This window comes from Rattus norvegicus, chromosome 6, assembly GCF_036323735.1.
Source record: "Rattus norvegicus strain BN/NHsdMcwi chromosome 6, GRCr8, whole genome shotgun sequence".
NCBI lineage: Eukaryota > Metazoa > Chordata > Mammalia > Rodentia > Muridae > Rattus > Rattus norvegicus.
Genome location: NC_086024.1, coordinates 37437567 through 37456556, shown reverse-complemented (window position 1 = coordinate 37456556; position 18990 = coordinate 37437567). Strand labels below are relative to the sequence as shown.

Here is an 18990-nt window from a genome sequence, read left to right as displayed (position 1 = left end):
ACACCCGAGAGCCTACCGAGGGATTCTAAGGGACTTTACCTGGCATCTTAATGTTCTGTCCTGGCTTCTCCTTGAAACGCTAGGCTGTACTCCTGCTCCTGTACAGTGGAATCATGTCCTCTTCCTCTGTGTGAGGGGCTCCCGCCTCATGTCTCCCCAACTCCTCTCTTGTTTATTCCTCCATCACCCCTCTATGCAGAAACCAGTAACAGACTTTAATCACATAAGAAATAACAAGTAAAATTTCTGAAATGAGGAAACTACCCAGCATCCAAACACATCCCTGTCACGGGGACAGGATCACAAACACTAGGTACATTTAAGGACAATGGTAAAATTTAAGAGCTTTATTAAAGCATTTTATCACAAAGATGAAAACATACAAATGAGAAGCATGCAACCGTCATCTTCCAGGTCAAGTCAAAATGCTCTTTCTCTCTCCTGTTTCACAGAGCTGGAGACTGCGGATCTTCGACCAACTCACTCTCTGGAAACTATTCAGGGCATCAGACATCCAAAACATAAACCATTATACAAAGAAAGTGCAAAGTTAAAAAAGAAAACATAGAGACCCTTCCCCTCCCTACCCTCAGTTAAAGGCTAACAATGGCACTTTGCTCTTGCTTAACCTAGATTGTCTTCAAAAGTTTCTACAATGTGATTCTTAACAAAATTTTTAATAATGTCCAAAAGCTCCTTAGTGTTTGAAAATAAATGCTCAGACAAGACAGTGCACTTTACATCAAACGAGTCTGAGAGCCCTGCATTGCAGCTTTCTGTAAAATAAACAAGACAAGAAGCTGGTATAGGCTTTATTGACAAGGTAGAACGTCCTCAGGCAGGCAGGTAAGGAGGTGGTGGCTCTTTCTCAGGAATCTTCACAGCCATTTCATAGGTTGGCAAAACGTACTGAAGAGAGAAAAGAATCATGTCAGACAATGTCACTTTAAATTCATTTCTAAAATAATCAGCTTTCAGACTCTATGCCCTAACTTGGGAGCACACAACCCGAAGAAAGATGAAGTTAGATCAACAGTTACTGAGACAACAGACAACTGAGCAGCTTCAACTCAGTGACACCCTAACTCAAGATCAAGATCGCCACAACTGTATGGCTAGGTGGGTGGGAGGACGGACGGACGGACGGACGGACGGATGGGACAGATAGACAGATGGACGGACAGACAGATGGACGGACAGACAGATGGATGGATGGATGGGACAGATAGACAGATGGACGGACAGACAGACGGACGGATGGACGGACGGACGGATGGATGGATGGACGGATGGATGGGAATGGGTAGACAGATGGGAATGGATGAATAGATGAGTGTGATGGATAGAAGACAATTAGAATTCTTCCTCTGAACTAACCTGGAAGATAAACTAACACACTAACCCACATATATTTAAAAAATATAAAGGGTTTCTCTCTTGACAGTCAATCAATAAAGTTCCAGTGCTAATATTTCAAGAACTGAGGATCTAGGGGGAAAGGCCCCACTAACTGCTCTAGAGAAAGCTGCCAGTGTCTGTAGTTTCATAATAATTTGTACTGAAAGGACAATGACCTCCTATCCTGCTCTTTGGGATAATAGAAAGCCTTTTTAAAGCTCACTCTAGCCTAAGGTCCTATCCTCCAAGTGACAGGCTGGCTCATGGGCCATGTTTACTCTATATGCTGAAAATCTGCGAAGATAGCAAAGCAGCAAACAGGGTTCTAAGAGAAGGGCTCGGCACTCAGATGCCATCACAATCATCTCCCCAAGGCCCAGGCTTTGGATCTTACAAGTGGGCACGCGCGCACACACACACACACCCATTAGCCCTCATCCCTTAGAATTCTCACAAGCCAATTATTGATATTCCTAGCTTGTATCTGTCCAGAAACACTTGTGGGGACCACAGTCAATCTGGGCAAACAGTGCAGAGAGCTCTAGACCTGTGTGCACAAGATTCCTGGAAAATGCTAAATCTTATACATTTGTGGGTTCAAGCTATTCAAATTCCAAACCACAGTTATAGCAACGACTGGAAAGTCAAGCCCCACATTCACTTCTGGAGGCAGCAGTAGGAGTGACAGTTTGGTGAGTGAACAGCAGCTAACCTGTGGAGGTGCTTCAAAGGCAGGATACACGGCAATCTCTGGCACATTTCTATTGTTGATGTATTTGTAGCAGTTCCAAACACAATTGATTAGGTAAGCCTGAAAGGAGAAACAGTTCAGCAGGTTGCTCTGGGAACAGAGGACCATCATCTCTTCTGCACTGTCTGTACAAAAGGAACCTAGTCAAGCCAGGCTCACTCCTGACTGGCTCTCATTTAAACATCACAAGTTTCTCACAGAGACTCTAGCTGGAGATTCAGGTCTGCTAATCAACAGGCTGTGAGGAAATCCTGCGCTCAAATGTTAGGAATTTTAATGGATTTCCCTATAAACCATGAGCCACTTTTGAAAACACAAAGGGGACCCACCCCTTAAATGCAGTGACACCGACACTACAAATCCTCCATCAACTATGTGTATGTGTATGGATACAGACACAAGACTGGAAAAAGGTTGACTGAGCAGTTTCACCAGGCCCCAAGAGTGAATTGGAAACTCCTTACCTTAAAAATGATGAATACCACAAAGAACACAAGTACAATGAACAGAAGGCAGCTGGAGTCCAATGCCAGGAGGTCATCTTTGTAGGGGAAATCAGGCTGTTAAAACACAAAAGCACTGACAATTACACCACAGCCTTCTGCTTCTGAAAATCTAGGGAGCATTTTAAGAACACAACAAAGGGCAACAGTCAAGAGTGAAAGGCTACTGCAAATTCACACAAAGAATGCAGCACATCCAAGACCCTTATCATCAACAGACTAATCACTCCCGTCTGCTTGTTTAATAGCTGAGATAACTAGAAGGTCTGAATAGAGCTAATATTCATTTTGCTGGCTAGTATTTTTCATCTTTGTGCTTTTGACAAAATATAACCACTTGTACAGCACCCCAACCCTGTCCTGGTTCAGAAAGTCAGGAGGAATTGAGATTGCTCAAGTCTCTAGGAGCACAGTCTTCCACAAAGAAAAGTAACTTTTCTAGGAGTCAAATGTTGATCTCAACTCTTCATTAGATGATAGTTAAAAAGAACACATGCCACTGTCTACAAGCCAGGTAGAAGGACATAATTTACTGCTCACAGACTCACTGTGCTGGAAAAGATCGGCTGCACTCATCTGACTCTGGACAAGTCAGGAGAAAGGCATTAGAAGGGAAGGGAGTGTTTAAAACTGGCCAGCAGAAGAAATACCTTCTAATGGAAAGAACACCAATCAAACAGAGGGGAAAAAACCACCAGAGTCTGTAAGAGAGCAAGTTTTCCTAAACAGCTAACATTTCCTACACAGGGCTAGAATACAGTAGGCACCCCAACAACATGGTAGGACTAGAACAGAGTGGGCACAGACATAGGGCTAGGGTACAGTGGGCACAGACACAGGACTAGCCTATACCTGTATACAGCAGGTATACAGATACAGGCTAGCATTCTGTTAAAGATCAAACACCAATCCCTTAGGAATCTCAAATACAGTCGAATATTTTATTAAAACACAATTAACTCAACTATCTCTTCTACACTATCTTTACGGACTTAGTACTCTGCTGTCCAAATGGTATGGTACAACAATCATTTATTTCTATCTTACAGGTCTTAACATAGGTGTGATTTTAAGATACTGTACAAAGCAAAGAGTTAAAAATAGTACCAAGGCTACCTTTAGATTTCAATTAAAATGTTTTACTTAAGTGGAAATGTTAAATAGCAAACACTCTTACCAACTGATCCAGATATTCTTTGATTCTTGGCAAGTAAGTGAGAGAACTGATGGCTACCAGACAACTGAGAACGAAGTCAAAAAGTCGGTAGCAGAAGAAAGGAATCAGCCAGCCCACTTGATACTGTAGAAGGAGAGTAACATCAGTATATGTACAAAATCACTACTTGCTACAGGTCAAATGGAGAGAGGAAAACATGGCAGACTTACAGAAATGGCTCCATAAACCAGCATTGAACTGATTATAAACATAAGAACAGAGACGGCAAAAAGAACGCAGGCATTATCTAAGAAAACAAAACAGAAATCTAATTAAGCAACATATGCAATGAAAGAAACTAAATTCTTGACAAAATGACGCTTTAAAATGTTTCTGTGTAAATTAACTGTAATTGTTTTCAAAATTGGACCTCGTTAGATCTAAGACCAAGAAAAGCACCTAAGCCTGACAGTAAGAAATTCTGAGAAGGGGCTGGGGATTTAGCTCAGTGGTAGAGCGCTTACCTAGGAAGCGCAAGGCCCTGGGTTCGGCCCCCAGCTCCGAAAAAAAGAACCAAAAAAAAAAAAAAAAAAAAAAAAAAAAAAAAATTCTGAGAAGCTTACGCATGCCTTTCCGTGTCCAACAACTCACTGACTCTGTGAGGACGGAACCAGAGCCATGCAAACACAGGAAACAGGCCCCTGGGCCTCTACATGTCTATGTGCAAAGAGACAAATCTAACAGGCAAGTTGCAACACATACAGACCCAATCAAAAACTAGGAAAGAATTCACACAAGTTGGGTTTTGTGAGATGAGGGCTTAACTGGTAAGAGAAGTTGCTGTTTGCTTAGGACAGATGAAATACACATAGAAAACCACAAATACAGATTTGATAAAGATTACAACCTGAAACTCACAGTTCTCCATTAATCCCACCCTGGTCTCACACCTTTAACCCATGGCTTCCTTCAGTTTGCCCTCTCTGCCCAACACACAGCTATTCTTCTAACTTCTCCTCAGTGTATCAACCCATGTTCACCATTCTCTTCAGAACCCACCCAAATAATCCCAAACAGTATTAGTCCATACTTGACTGGGTGAGTATCTTCACAACCTACAGTTGATCCTGTGATCCCGACAGACATTAATAAACTAAAAGGAGATGGGGATGTGGGCAGCTGGCTCAGCTTACGGCTCTTGCAGAGCACGGTTCCCCATACCCATGTCAGGCTGCTCACTACTGCCTTAACTCCTGTTGCAGAAAAGTGCACGCCTCTGGCTTCCAGGCTCCTGCACTCACACCACATAATCCTATACATACATATAACTGAAAATTTAAATAAGGGCACCAAAAATGTAGATATCAGATATTTATACAAATAATCATATCACTGAGCATTATAAACACAACCAGTATTTAACATTAGTTATTGTATCATATCAGAGTATCTCCATTGTTAAGGATTATGATATAAAGTAAGACCCTCTCTCAAAAAATGGAGGAAGGTACTAATAAGACTCTAAAATTTGGTTTATTATTATTTGGGAAGGAGGAGGTTCAAATAAAAAGAAACTATTCATGAAAAATATGCCAAAAGGCTATTCCTTGTCACTCCCCTCAGAGTCAACATCACGAGGATACATTTAAAAAGGATCAGAAAACTTTTCACTACAAACAACAACAAAACACATTATAAATGCCCATCAGTTGTTTTCATTATATTCTGTATTATAGCCACAGAATTCTTTCTGGCTCCTGAAAAATTAAGTTATCCATAAAGACAAAAAATTATTTAACAAAAAGAAAGGCAGAAAGGAAAGAAAGAAAACAAAGCAAAAGAAAGAAAAAAGAAAGACACAAATCAGGGCTGGAGAGAGAGTAGCAGTTAAGGTCATGGTTGTTGCAGAGAAACCAGGGTTGGTTCCAGGCACCCTCAGGCGACAGACAAACTGCAGTTCACATTGCCCTCCCTCTTCGGCCTCAGTAGGCACTGCACACACATATACATATATACAGTGCACACATACATACATTCAGGCAAAGCACTCACACATAAAACAAAATAATCTTTAAAAAGGAAGACACAAATCTTCATCCTTGGATCACAGGTAGCCACAAATATAAAGAAGTTCAAAACTTCATATTAAAAGCTAGTAAAATCTAAAATCCTGGGAATTAAGATCTATAGTACTATAAACACACTTGTGACCTGGGAACACTTTTCTAAACTGAAAATTTAAAACTAAGCATGTAAAAATTGTATTCCAAACTGAGACATAATTTCCTGTTTAACTATTAAATTTATGATATAATTATAATAATATAAACTCAACTGGAATCATTTTATACCTGCATTTTAAAGAGAAAACTGGTAATAAAAAATAATTGCTTTCAGGGAATAAATCAGTTTTTTTTGTTCTTTTTTTTTTTTTTTTTTTTTTCGGAGCTGGGGACCGAACCCAGGGCCTTGCGCTTCCTAGGCAAGCGCTGTAAATCAGTTTAAAATGACAATTTCTATGAATGTTCTAGGGTTACTCCATTTTTAATAGTAGCGATAAGTCTCTTTCTTTCCACATAAACAAGTATTTTATACTCTACTATAAGAATCCACCTGATCTACACACCAATTTCTGACCCTGGCTACACATCATACAAGGCTCTTGAAAGTCTCGAACCATTTTCCCTGTCTGGTCTGTAGCGTCAAAGCATAAAGACAGCCTACTGTCAACTGTCCACTACACGTCTTGTCTAGCAATGCTCTACTGCAGCTCTTGCTGACCTCCTCTGGGGACAGTCATCGCAACACTTTACAGTCTCAACAAACGGTTTAAGTAACAGCTAACTTGGTACCCTACTATGCAAAGTACTTAACCATTTGAAGAATAACTCAAGCTCAATTCTGTCAAGTGTCCTCTAACATTCACATATAGACAACAAATGGCTTTATCAATAAAAATTTGGCAGTGATTATCTTTTAAAGTAAAAACTTACCAGCCATTCTCTCAGATGAATAGTAATTACCAATGACTTCATACTGAATGTTGACAGCTGGCATGGAATTTGGATGAGTCACCTCCACAGTCAGCAAAATTGCCATCAATAGGTTGACCACCTGAGAAAGAAAACTTTACATTAACTCCTACCAGAGAACAATCTTCACAGACTCTCGGGATGTTGTTATATTTAATATTATTTCACTTGCAGTAACAAGGTTATGAAATAGAGGAGACACTGAGATAAAACATGTATTATCACTGTGAGAACAGTTGAAAAGTCATAGCATGTACAAAGATGCCTAGCCCTGTGCTAATGCCAACAAACCAGAATGAAATGCGCAGAAAATAAAATCGGGAACTCATTCCAGTCTGTTTGTGTTCAGAGGCACACACATATTTCCTCACACACCCATCAGACACCTGTCAGTTCACTTCCCACATGCAGATGCCTGCCACTCCTTCAAAGCACCCCCATTCGCTTTGCTCAAGTTTAAAAGTCCCTTCCCTCTCCCTGCATTGGTCTTAATTCTACCTTTTGAGTCAATGTACTCATCTAATACCCAAAAGTAGCTTCCAAACACTGTAGTGACATTCAGGTCCTCAAATCTGTTCACCTCCTCCTTGCTGTGGAAGTTCAAACATTTGACACTCCCAATGTTCTATCAACAATAACTGAAACTACTCTTTCCTGTCCACCCTAAATGAAGGATAAATGATAACAACCAAGAAAGGTATTTTCTTATAGCAGGCCAAGACTCCAAATACTCAGTAGAGAAACAGGCCACATTTTATTTTCAAATTAGGCGTGTTATCTTGTAGTGGGAAATTAAGTTTGAAATCCATTCAGCAAACTCTTGCAGAGTAAATTATCATCCTAGTAAAAAAGCCTTGCATGGCACAGAAAAATATTCATGCTAAGAAAAACATGCAAAACCAACTACTAAACGAAGGAAATGAAGTACCAAAACTACTTGGGGAGAGGGTTGTTAAATATATACTATACATATAAATATATATTTATATATATTTACACATGTGTATATGTAGTTTATACATAGTCCACAGATCTAAAATATTTTTATAACATATGAGTTTTTAAAAAGCCATTTTTTTCTTCTATAGAAACATCATTGAGTTTTCCACTGTCCTTGCCTAGTATTATTAGTAACATTTCTAAGTTCATTTCACTGTGGGTCAGTACTTTGAATATAACTAACTGTTCTAAAAAAAAAAAGTACTCATGATCCTAAGCACCTACCCCTGAGCACATATATAAATTTCTGCTACTAGACTCCCTGTTGAATTTTTCAAGAAATTAAAACTGTAACTCTATAGTTTAAAGTCTTTAAGATATTCTACTATAGACAAACTATTCCAAAATATTTATGACTCTTTCCTACTGTATTCAGGAAAGGAAGTTGAAACTAAGGCTTGTAAACCTAGTGCCAAGGCCAGGTAGAACACAGCATGTGTCAACAACAGAGGCAAAGACCTATTGCTTGAGAAAGACTTTAAAAGCCTTCTGTACACATCATATTAAATAAGCAGTAAGAAAACAATGGAGACTCTCTTATTTGATAGAAAGGAACAAGTTCAAGTCCAGGGAAACATTCAGACCCAGGCAAGGAATTTCTCCCTTGTTTTTTCTTTAATGACAATATTTGTACATATTTATGGAATACAGTGCTATGTTTTAGTACACGTATTCAGCATATACTGGTCAAATATATCTGCCATAACCTTAAACATTTCAGTCTGTGGTGAAAACAGACTCACCCTGCTTAGTACTTCAGACTTTTTAATGTAACTTTGACAGCTGTAATCACCCTCTGTGCAAAACACGCCTTGTACTCCTATCCCGAGGCTTACCCACCCCTCCTCTTGCCTTTCAGTCTGTGGTGACCACTATCCTGTACATAAATTAAACTACTTTGTAATCTGAAAGTAAGATCATGTATTTGTCTCCTGTAGCTTGATTATCTCAGTTGTATCTTCAGTTCTGTTGCTGCAAATGTCAATTTGGTCCATTACTAACTACTAACGGTACCCGCTGTGAGCACAGACCTCATCTTCCTTTCCACTGCTATCATGGACACCTCAGCTCACTCCCTAGCTCGTCTACTGTCAACAGTATTGCATTAGACATGGCTGCAACAGATCTCTTTGATATAGTGATGTTGTTTTCTGTGGGTAAATACCCACTAGTAGGACTTCTGGGTTCTAGGACAGTTCTTCTACCCTGAGGAGCCTCCACAGTTTTTCCAAGTGTGTACACTACACCCCACACGGCGCAGACCGTGCTATTCTCTAACATGTTATGTTTTGGTCTGGCTGGCTGGCACTCACTCACTGGATGAGATGCACTCTCATGACATTCAGAGTTGTTAATGCATGTGTTGGTCCAGCTTCTCTTCTTTGAGAAATGTCTACTTAGCTGCCCCCTTTTAAATTTAACTATTTGCTTTTGCTGTTGAGTTCTTGATATATTTAAGGTATTAATCTCTTATGATAAGGTTTGAAAAGTCATTCTGCCATTTCTACAGGTTGCTGCTCACTGTTCTGATTCTTCGGCAATAAAACAGCGTTTCAGTTTGATGCAATCCTTTATGTGTGTGTTTTCTTTTGTTGCCTGTGCATTTACATTCAATAACAATTTCAGATTATTCTAGGTTTCAGATTATTCGCGCGCGAGTGTGTGTGTGTTTTCCCTTTTAGTCAATTTGGCACAAGCTAGTCACCTGGGAAGAGGGACACTCACTTGAGAAAATGCTGTCAAGTTTGTAGTTCATTTTTCTTGATTAACAGTTGGTGTGGGAGAGGAGGGTGGCAGCTCACTGGAGATGGTGTTACGAGACAGCTAGTCCTAGATGGCTTAAGAAAGCAGGCTGAGGGCTGGGGAGATGGTTCGGTGTTTAAGAGCACTGACTGCTCTTCCAGAGATCCTGAGTTCAATTCCCAACAACGACATGGTGACTCACAGCCATCTGTAATGGGATCCTATGCCCTCTTCTGGTGTGTCTGAACAGTATACTCATATACATAAAATAAACAATTCTTTAAAAAAAGAAAGAAAGCGAGGTGAGCAAACCATTAAGCAGAGCTTCTCCGCAGCCTCTGCTGCAGTCTAGGTTCCTGCCCTGACTTCCCCTTTATTATGAACTTGTTATGTGGAACTGTAAGCAAAATAGTCCATATCTATTTTTGTACCAGAAGTAGGCTGTGCTGGTTATGACAGCTTTACATCTTGAAACTGGACAGTGAGACTTCCTGCTTTGGACTAATGCTTTTAGTTGCTTCACAGCGATAGGAATCTTAGAACACAGACCTATGTCAGTGCTCCCCTCCATTCTCTCCTAGTAGGTTAGTCTCAATTTTATCCTCAAGTACTTTTGGCTTTCATTATGACAGCAGGGTCTAGTTCATGCCATTTTCCTAGCAGTATTCACTAAAGAAAATGTGCTTGCCCAGATGTAATCTCTGGTACCTCTGTTGAGAATCACTTGGCTGTAGGGAGTGTGGGTTTATTTTTGGGTTCTCTATTCTTTTCCATTGGTCTCCATTTCTATTTTTGTACCAGGCCGAGGCTGGTTGGTTATGACAGCTCTACATTTTAAAAGTGGACAGTGACACTTCCAGCTTTGGTCTTTTTGCTCAAGACTTCTTTGGCAAGCCGTGAGTGGTTCCACTCAACTTTTAGGAAGTGTTTTCTCCTAGTAAGTGGAGGACAACAAAACAGGTACTACATTACACTTACACATCTCTCTGGATACAACAGCACCTAACAATACTAGATTCCAATTCATGTCTACAGGGTCTTTCCATTATTTGTGACCTTGGTGGACGTTCTATTCTCGTTGTATATTAGATTCTTTCACCTCCTGGTTAAAGTTACTCTTAGGAGTGTTTGTTTGGCTTGCTTTGCTTTTTTAAACTATGACACATTTGCTTTCCTGATTTCTCTTTCATATTTTTAAAGTTGTTTTACTACCATTTAAATTTATTAATTCTGAGTTTTCTTTTCAGTTTTCAGGATTTTCTATACATCTGATTGTGTCATCTGCAAATACATAGCCTTGACTTCCTCTTTTCCTATCTCTAAGCTCTTCATCTGTTTCTCTCACCAAACTGCTCTGGCTAGGACTTTCAATACTATGTTGAACAGAAGTGTTAAAAGGAAGCACCGTTAACTCTGTTTCTGATCTTAGAGAAGAGGTAATTTGGTATGGTGTTAGCTGTCAGTATTATATGGCTTTTACTGTGTTGTATATCCACTTTAAGAGTAAGTATTTTCAACTATCATGTATGTGGATGTTTTGCCTGCATGCCTGCTAGTGTGCCACTTGCACACCCGATGCATGGAAGAAGCTAGATGTTATCTGATCCCTGATCCCTGGAACTGCAGTTATGAAGTTGTGAGTCACCATGTGGGTGTTGGCAATTGAACTCTTAGCCACCGGGTCACCTCTTCAGCCATTTTTTTCAGTTGAGAGGATGGTAAAATGTATCAAAACTAACTGCAGCTACTGAAATGGTCATAAGGATCTGGTTCTCTATTCTATGTATATACTACCTGTACTGATTTGCATGGGTTGAACCATCCTTAAATCCTTGGGAGGAAACCCACTTGATCCTGAGGACTTACTTTATAATATGATGTTGAGTTCTGTTTATTGAGAATTTCTGCACTGTTCATCAGAGATACTGGCCAAAAGTATTTTGTTTAAGAGGTTAAAATTATTATTATTGTTTGTTTGCTCCACAGAAAATATTTGGAAAGGTAGTAGTGGCCCTTTGAATATATTGTAGAATCCACTGGTGAAATAATCAGACCCCAGACTTCCTCGCTGGGAAAGTCTTACTACTGATCCAATCACATTACTTACTCTATTCTCCTTATGGGCCATCTTTGATAGGCTTACAGTTTCCATTTATCAGCAGGCAGTTCTTTGTACTAATCTCTGAAACTCCTGTTACTGTACTATCGGCTGTATCATTACCTCATCATCTCCAACGCTGACTGTTTTTTTCATCTTAATCTAGCTAAAGGTTTGAAAAGTTTTCAGACTCTCACCAGGCAATGTGGCCCATGCCTATATCCTGGCACATGGAAGGCCAAGATGGGAGGAGCGTGGAGTCTGCAGCCAGCCAGGGCTACAAAGTGAGCTCTGCAGAAGACCAACAAAAACTAAACACTTTATTTCTGCTCTTATTTTTTTAATCTCTTCTCTCCTCCTATTGACTTTGGGCTTAATTCTTGTTTTCCTAGTTAAAAAGTATCATTGGGTTTCTACCTCTCTCCTTCTGACGTAGGTACCCTGGGGCTGTGAACTTCCTCACTGATTTTGCTGTGTCCCTCGGTCTCAAACACTGCTTTTACTTTCGCTTGTTTCAAAAAAGTTTGATTCGTCCTTTTAATCTCTTCTTTGTCCATTAATTGGAGAACTGCAGTTTCATTTCCGGGTTTTGACATCACTATACGATCAGGAAAGTGACTGTATGATTTCAGTTCTGAAAAAATTGCCTAACTTGATTTGTAGCCTATACAGAATAGCTATTCTCTAGAATGGAAACTCCAGCCCTGGAGCCTACAATGAAAGCCATATAGAGCTGGATGTAGCCGTCCACACCTTTAGTATCAGACTCAGAGGGCAGAAAGAGGTAGATCTCTGAGAGCTGAGGCCAGCCTGGTCAAATACAGACCAGCCAGATAGTCTACACCCAGAAAAAAATAAATAAAGCAAGCCTATCCAGTGATACCTATCTGCAATCCTAGCACTCCTACTGTGTGAGACAGGATATACAGAATGGAGGATCACCCTAAGCTCACAGACTAGCTATCCTGGAGTAGGCAACCTGGCAGAAAAGATTAACAGAAGGCAAGAACTCTACCTAGTCCACACACTCAGCACGACATACACACTTAAACCTAAATCTTACATCAATTACCCCAAAGACAGACTTGAGGGAAAAAAAAAAAAAACACTAAACAATTTTTATTTTATGTGAATGAGTGTTTGGCCTGCATATATGTGTGTTCACCATTTGCATACCTGGTGCTCTCAAAGGCCAGAACGCATTGGATCCCCAGGGACACAAGTGATTGATGGTTATGAGTAGCCATGTGGATGCAGGAAATAGAACCCAGGACTTCTGAAAAAAGCAGCCAGGACTCAACCACTGAGTCACCTCTCTAGTTTCAACTCTTTATATTTTGCCCCAGCCCAGTATCTTTTGAGACTATTACTAACTGTGTGTCTGCTTTAGGATAGAGTCCCTTCCTGGTGAACCAGTCTACAAAACTAAGCACATAATTGTCAAATGATCATCTTCAGAAAAGAATTTTTTTACTGTTGTTTACTATGTTTAATTTATCAACTGATTTATCTCTATTATTTCATAAGAGATAATTCATTCCACAAGTGTCTACTGAATACCTCAAATGTCCAGTTGGTAATAAGTTAGCGTCTAGATGCATTTTACTGACTAAGACTGCTCCATCCTTCTCCTCATCAAAAAGCACCCCTACACATAAGGGTTTTTTGTTTTTTGTTTTTGTTTTTGTTTTTTTTTTTTTGGTGCCACAGGTAAAGTCAGATCCTTGTACATACCTGCTCAGCACTCTATTTAGTGGAGAATTACCATGAACTTCTGATTCTCTTGCTTCCACCTTCCAAGTGCTAGGATTTCAGGTTACATGCCACCATGTCGAGTTTATGTGGCATGGTAAATGAAACCCGGTGTTTTATGCATGCTAAAAAACATTCTATCAACTGAGCTCTGTAACATCTCCAGCCCCTAGATGAGTACTCTATACTGACCTACATCCTCAGCCCCAAAGGACATTTGCGATGGAAGAAAAATAAGGAAAAAGATAACCACACCCATGTACAGTGAGTACGCAGTGCAGACACCCACACTGAAGAAAGCCATCCATGATCTGTGATGTAAAGAGCGCCTTACCATGCAAACACATGCCTTAACCAATAAAGAGTTGCCTGGAATTGGCGAAACGTAAATAGCTGAACAATGATTTTTTTAGCATTGTTCCACTACTTTTGTAAATATGAAGATTTCCCTTAGTAGATTATTTAACTTAAAATGTGAAATTATTGGCCCACAAATTAGCTCAGGGGGGATAAAAACACTTGCAACACAGGCCAGGTGACCCGAGTTCAACCTTCAGAACTGACAGAGGCAGAAGAAAAGAAGTTCCACAAAGCTGTCCTGCCCTCTACCCTCTCCACCTGTGCACACACCATACAAGAATGCATATAGTAATAGTACATTTTAAAAAGAATTTTTAAGTGAATCAAAGTGCAGAAGAACACTACAGAGGGAAGACATAGCACTGAAATCACAAAACAATGTGGGGAAGACACGAACTGTCAGCTCTAGTTATTTAAAGAGCCAGGACTAATGGGTGAACGGCCCCTGGCATGAGCAATCTGACTTCACTTCTTCCTAACACTAGGTTACTTAAGGCTAAAACATCCATGAGAAAGTCCACCTCTGGTCTACAGAGCGACAGAGCAAGCTCCAGGACATCTCAGGGTTACACAGAGTAACCTTGTCTCGGAAGAAAGAAAAAAGTACAGAACAAAAATAGACATTTGTGGGGGCTGGGGATTTAGCTCAGTGGTAGAGCGCTTACCTAGGAAGCGCAAGGCCCTGGGTTCGGTCCCCAGCTCCGAAAAAAAGAACCAAAAAAAAAAAAAAAAAAAAAAATAGACATTTGTATCATGAAGGCTATTTCCTGAAACAGGCTTTTTAATGCTATATTCATGATTTAGTACGTAATGAGTTCCTATCTCCTAAGAGTTAAATAATAATAATAATCTGGCTTCAAATGATAATGAAGTCAACTTGAGGAATGTACAAATTGAAGCCTGAACTCATTCTCAAGTCACATATTCCTTAAGCACGTCTTTCACATTTAAACCATCAGCAAACTCTATTCTGGTTTTGTGTCCCACAGAACTATTGTTGAGTACCAACCATTAGCACTTAAGGGTTTGGTTTGGCTTTAGAGCTAGCATCCTATGTGGCCAAGGCTGAGTTTGAACTGATTCTCCTGTTACCACCTCATACTCTCCACTCAATTAATCCTTTGGCATACATGATGGTATACAAAAACAAAAACAAAAAAAAAAAATCAATGTTAATTCAAGAAATCAATGATATCATTATCAGTCATGTGTCCAGGCCCAGCAGAAGGAAGGGTTGTGCCTCCAAGTTTCAAACACCACAGAAAGAATGGTAAATGCAGGCCTTGGTCCAGACAACCGGGCTCATCATTATTCTCCCACAGATTGAGACATACTGGAACCAAGCAGCAGTGCTCATGACAAAGTGTTTAGGAAGGGAACAATGGAAGGCGGAAATAAGGAGGAAAGGTCATTCTAGCTGTAGTCATCTTGTGTCTCTGCTATGGCGGTAGAATGCATAATTTGGACAAGACCTCTTCATTTGGAGGCATTATACATTATATTGTTTTCATCTCCTAAGTGCACCCCAACTAGCAGAAAGTATGTCTTCAAACTACTGTACAACTAAGGCTTGTACACTTTTTAAAGTCACCAATAATAATGTACTAAGCAAAACAAATGTTCTTTTCCTCCCCTTAATCTGATTAGAATCTGCATCACTGTGTACCTTTCTCTTTTGTGACTGTAAGTCCCATTTCCTGGCTGTGTTACAATGTTCTTTGTAGCACCATCACCATTAAGGGATGATGTCATGACCAAAGTAAGCAGAACTAGAATCTATCACACAGCAAGTACTAGGAATACAGAAGTCATGCAATATGGGTGATCTATCCCCTTTGTATGTTCCTCAGAGACCTTTACATTGAAGACGGGCAATAAATCTCTTACATGAATTAAAACAAATCAACTGAAGCAGTTTACAATATTCTAACCTGAAAGTTGATGCAAAACAGCATCTTTTCAAAGGGTGGGGGGGTGTTTCACACCAAGAGCTTCAGTTGTGCTACAGATTTAGACCCCTCAATCCCTACTCTGTTAAAAAACAAAAAACAAAAACGGTCCTTTGGGTGAGGGGGTGACATAGGAATGAGGGGGAGAGGAAGGGAGAGGGAGGGGAGGGAGTGCACTTAGTAGCTAGGAACACTGGTTGCTGTCCTGAGTGCAATTCCCAGCACCTACACCACTAACGCCCATCTGGAACTCCAGTCCTAGGAGAATCTAGCCTCTGGTGGCCTCCATAAACATTAAGTTACCACAGACAAACATGTAGACAAAACACCCACACAGTGAAATAAAAATAAACAAAAAATTAAAAAAGGAAAAAGTCCTTGGTATAGTTTTTCGCTCTGCATTTTGAGTTCCCTGTTCATTTTTATAAACAAAAGCTACAGCATCAAAAACTCCGCCTAACAAAGAGTGTACAGAAATGCTGCCAATAGATCTGAATGGCTGAAGGGGTGGTATTTTGGTTTTTGTTTTTTGGTTTTCTTCTTCAAAGGGTTTGAAGCCCTTTTAAGTGGAGAGATTGAAGAAGAAACAGGAAGATGAAGTTTTCAGGCAAGAATCCCAGACTCTAATCCAAATTTTCTTAGCTAAGTTCAAGGAGAGGTCATTTTCTGGGAGAAAGCAGGGAGGGTGTAGGTAAGACGGGAATTAATCATTTAAGAGAATGGAAGACCTTGAAGGAAAGAAGAAATGAAAAATCCACACTCTTAGCAAAAAGGAAAACAAGTGAGGGAAAGCTAGATAGACAACCCAGCTGATTGCCATCAACTAATCCAGGTCCGGGAATACAGCAGTTTCTTAAAGAAAATGTGATGTAATTAATGCTACAGAAGCAGTAGGGTGACTTTCTGAGTACCAAAGTACCAAAACCTGAACATAACCTCAGCACAAGCAAACCAACCCACATTCAGGCTGTCCCGGTGCTCTTTTCTAATGTACACTAAGGATAAAGACTGACAAAAGCAGCAATCCAGCGGAGGTCTGATAGTCCCCTGGGGTGGACTGTGAAACCATCTGCCGGAGGAAGATTTTCATCTGGTGTTCTGCCAAAGTTGCTAATGACTTCAAGACACTGGGCGGGGAAGAGTAAGAGAAGGAAGAGAGGACGGGGTAAACCTCTTCCTCCTCTGCTCTTCACGTAAGTATCAGAAACTGCACAGTATCTCTAGCGCTACTTCCTACCCTCACACCCCACCCCACGACGAAATCTCACAAAGTCATCCAAGTGGTCACACAGACAATACACTAAGTTCCTCAAAGCTTCGGCACAGTTTAATTGCTTAAAACTACCTTTAAAAGAAATCACGGTTTTGGAAATCGCAACAAATCAAGTACAATACAAACAGATACTGGGAACTAATTTAAAAAAAAATCTCAAAAAGACTTTCTACCGAATCAGGAGCCAACAAGCCCGTCCATCTGCTGTGACAGAATCATACAGATCCTGGAGCCCAGAAAATGTCAATAGGAACATAGTAGGCTTTCAATAAACATCTCTTCCAAACCAAGGCGGCCTTGAGATGAAAAAAACACCTGACAGGCAGGGAGAGGGGTGTATTGTGGAAAATCTGACCCAGTGTAAATCCTGGCTAACGTCTAGACTCAAAACAGAGCCCTCTCTGGCTACATCACCAAACGCCTCAGCAAAAACTCTAGAAATCATCGGAACTGGATTTCGCTTTCCATTCGGACAAAACAACATCCGAACCCGCTGCATAACTGAGGACAATCATTGTTTCGATGGAGGAGGTGGGGTGAGGGTTGTGCACTTCCCGAACCCGAAATAATGATCCTATTCCCGTCGCCTCCCAAATCCTGGTGAGCCCCGTCTCGTAAAGTCCCCGGCCTCAGTTCACAGTTAAAAGCACCCCAAAAAGTAGCGCCCCAATAACTTTCACGTCCCCGCCCCCTGCCCCCCAGGCTCACTTGTCGCGCAGGCGCACTGGCCTGTGGAGCGGCCCTGCCAGCCAGCCCTTACCATGTACCAGGTCCCCAGGATGATCGTCCCGGTGCGGACATGGCAACAGCCGCAGCACCGGGTGCTGTAGAACCGGTCGCTGCGGCTCCGTTTGAAAGTCATGGACACCATCGGGAACCTCGTGGGCCTCGCTCTCGCCCAGGCCCCTGACAAAAGCTTTCGGCCCAGCGGTTCAACCCAGACGACTCTGCGACGCTGTCCAAAGCCAAACGACGCGTCTTCTGGCCCGCCCTCGGCCCGGGCCCCTGCCAACTCCTGTGCGCCTGCGCTCTGAGCGCTGGGCGCCGCTCTCGCGGGACCTCGACTCGGGCTCTCTCCCTCCGCCTTCTGGTACATACAGACCAATGAAGCGCAGAAAGCCGGGTTACCTGGCTTCTGATTGGAGAAGATGTGGAGATTGAAACAGCTCACGCCCAATCAAAAGTTCAACTCTCTCTGGTGCTGTTTGGACGCGGTGCGCGTGGCTAGACTCGCTGTCTGGGGCTGTATGGATTGAGGCTATCTCCGTAGTTTACCATGCCCGAGACTAGCTCGGCAACGAGACTTTTAATCAGAGAAGGGAGAAACAAGATGGGGTTGGTGGCAGGCAGTGGGCACGGAGATATTTGGCGCTGTCTTTTGCCACGTTGTCTTTGTCACTGCGATGCCCACGTGACGTATTCGTGCTCTATTGTTGGGCCTGTCGGGGCGTGCCTGAGGGGAAGGGGCGTGGCTACCCTTCTGGCTTGGTCCTCTAGGCTCCACTAGAAAGAAGGGCTCGCAGTAGGATAAAGGATTGGGTTTCTGCCCTTCCCCCTTCTCTCTGAAGCCTACTTGGAGGGAGCCAAGAAATACCACTGGACTCTGCCAAAGGCCAAGGGATTAGGGAAAATGACAGCACGATAAGGTGGAAAAACCGCTTAGCTGTTGAGTTTATACAGATAATAGTGATTTCTTTTTTCTTTTGAAGAGAAAGATTATAAGGTACATTGAAATACGACAGAAAAACGAGCAAAACAAAATAGGGTATCTTTTTTTTTTTTCTTTTTTCTGTTTTTTCGGAGCTGGGGTCTGAACCCAGGGCCTTGCGCTTGCTAGGCAAGTGCTCTACCACTGAGCTAAATCCCCAACCCCCAAAACAGGGTATCTTAAGTGAGAAACCAGCCCCACTTTTCTGCATGTTGATTCCAGAATGAACCCCAGCTTTTTGTGGAATGCTGGACATCTCTAAAGCACG

At 41.4% G+C, this 18990-nt stretch overlaps 1 protein-coding gene across 1 annotated transcript; it reads right to left on the bottom strand.

Moving 5' to 3' along the window:
• Positions 1–318: 318 nt before the first annotated feature.
• Positions 319–18054, bottom strand: Laptm4a (lysosomal protein transmembrane 4 alpha). Its single transcript, NM_199384.3, has 7 exons — positions 17775–18054; positions 6802–6922; positions 4039–4115; positions 3830–3952; positions 2614–2709; positions 2111–2209; positions 319–909 (listed from the first exon to the last, which is right to left on the bottom strand). Exons 1-7 carry the CDS (start codon positions 17883–17885, stop codon positions 835–837), a joined length of 702 nt encoding a protein of 233 aa, NP_955416.1. The 5' UTR covers positions 17886–18054; the 3' UTR covers positions 319–834.
• Positions 18055–18990: the final 936 nt, after the last annotated feature.

Excerpts from the sequence above, each read along its gene's own strand:
- Laptm4a (NM_199384.3), bottom strand. The coding sequence starts at position 17,885 with ATGGTGTCCATGACTTTCAAACGGAGCCGCAGCGACCGGTTCTACAGC. Across the intron at positions 6,923-17,774 it reads TCCTGGGGACCTGGTACATG|GTGGTCAACCTATTGATGGC; the intron begins GTAAGGGCTGGC and ends TTTCTTTCTCAG. Across the intron at positions 2,710-3,829 it reads AAGAATATCTGGATCAGTTG|CCTGATTTCCCCTACAAAGA; the intron begins GTAAGAGTGTTT and ends GTGTTTTAACAG.